The sequence below is a fragment of the Etheostoma spectabile genome, chromosome 16 (assembly GCF_008692095.1).
Source record: "Etheostoma spectabile isolate EspeVRDwgs_2016 chromosome 16, UIUC_Espe_1.0, whole genome shotgun sequence".
NCBI classification, from domain to species: Eukaryota; Metazoa; Chordata; class Actinopteri; order Perciformes; family Percidae; genus Etheostoma; species Etheostoma spectabile.
Window position 1 is genome coordinate 24,255,017 of NC_045748.1, and position 1,332 is coordinate 24,256,348.

Consider the following 1,332-nt stretch of genomic DNA (forward strand, 5'->3'; position numbering starts at 1 on the left):
CTCTCTCTCTCTCTCTCTCTCTCTCTCTCTCTCTCTCTCTCTCTCTGCAGGTCTTGGTCCAGACTCCAGCGATGACACTCTTCTGTCGGCCATCGCCAGCGCTCTGCACATGAGCTCCGCTCCGATAACAGGACAGACGTCCGTGGCTGCCGAGAAGAACCCGGCCATCTGGCTGAACACGTCCCAGCCGCTCTGCAAGGCCTTCACCGTCACCGACGAACACATCCGGTGAGACGCACGCCTTTTTCACACCCGTACTGGCCATTATTTTGTTTGGTTACAAGGTAACAAACTTTTGGCCTGTGCTGTACATATGTGTAGAGTATATATAATATACATTTGGTTTGCATCTATTTTATTCATTGTTTTGTTTGTGTGTGGTTTTTAATTTCCATTTTATTTAATTTTTTTGTTTAGTTTTTATTCAAGTGCATTGTTTGATGAACGACAATATTGTCGTTCATTGCGATAAATTCGGGGACAATTTATCGTCCAGCAAAAGTTGTCGTTGTGACAGGCCTACCAACACGCTTTAAAAATGGGCGTCGGCCTTATTTGTAGCATGCACGCGTTTTCGTTGGACACTCCTGAGACGTGCGTGTCATGCCAGCAGTGTGCAGGCTCTACCTGGTAATATGGGAGCTGAAATAAAAACGCACACGCCACGCAGACAGTGTGCAGGTGCCCTAACTCTGTGGAGAGATAGTCTCACATGATAGATATCCTCTATTGCATTTGTACAACTATTTGTTCAACACTCAATTCTGCATTTTCTAGATACATTTATCTATTTCATAGAGATATGATGTTGTTGGCGTCAGCAGTACTCTATAAACAGACCAAAATATTTAGTTGAATTAATGAAAAAAAAAAATCAATTCTAGGGTAAAGAATCCATTTCCAAAATTGTCCCAAAACAAATGCCGATACATAGGATTTTCGATTTAGTCCCCACCCCTACAATGCAGCAGGAGGTGATGTGTACCTTCTGTTACTGTGATCAACATTTTAACCTAAAAGAAGATGGAGAATGTGTTTCTGTTTCGGAGACAGCTCATGGAGGCAGTTCAAATACTTTAAGTAGTGTCCAATTTCCTCAACTTGAGTTTTGAATTTGTACTTTTTCCTGGAGTCATAACTCATTCAAATCTGAACACGTGACACATATCACCCTCTGAACATGCTATCTTAGATTCAGCATGCCTCCATCCAACCACCTTCGTCCGCTTATCGGGTCGGGTCGCGGGGGGCAGCAGCTCCAGTAGGGGACCCCAAACTTCCCTTTCCCGAGCACCATCAACCAGCTCCGACTGGGGGATCCCGAGGCGTTCC

At 44.4% G+C, this 1,332-nt stretch overlaps 1 protein-coding gene across 3 annotated transcripts in view; it reads left to right on the plus strand.

Moving 5' to 3' along the window:
• The window catches only part of mbd2 (methyl-CpG binding domain protein 2), a gene marked incomplete at its 5' end in the record, with an annotated part of 65,933 nt that overhangs the window by 28,493 nt on the left and 36,108 nt on the right, over positions 1–1,332 (plus strand). For all 3 annotated transcript variants that reach the window (XM_032539498.1, XM_032539497.1, XM_032539499.1), the window contains 1 exon segment: positions 51–228. In XM_032539498.1, coding sequence (XP_032395389.1) covers positions 51–228 — 178 coding nt within the window.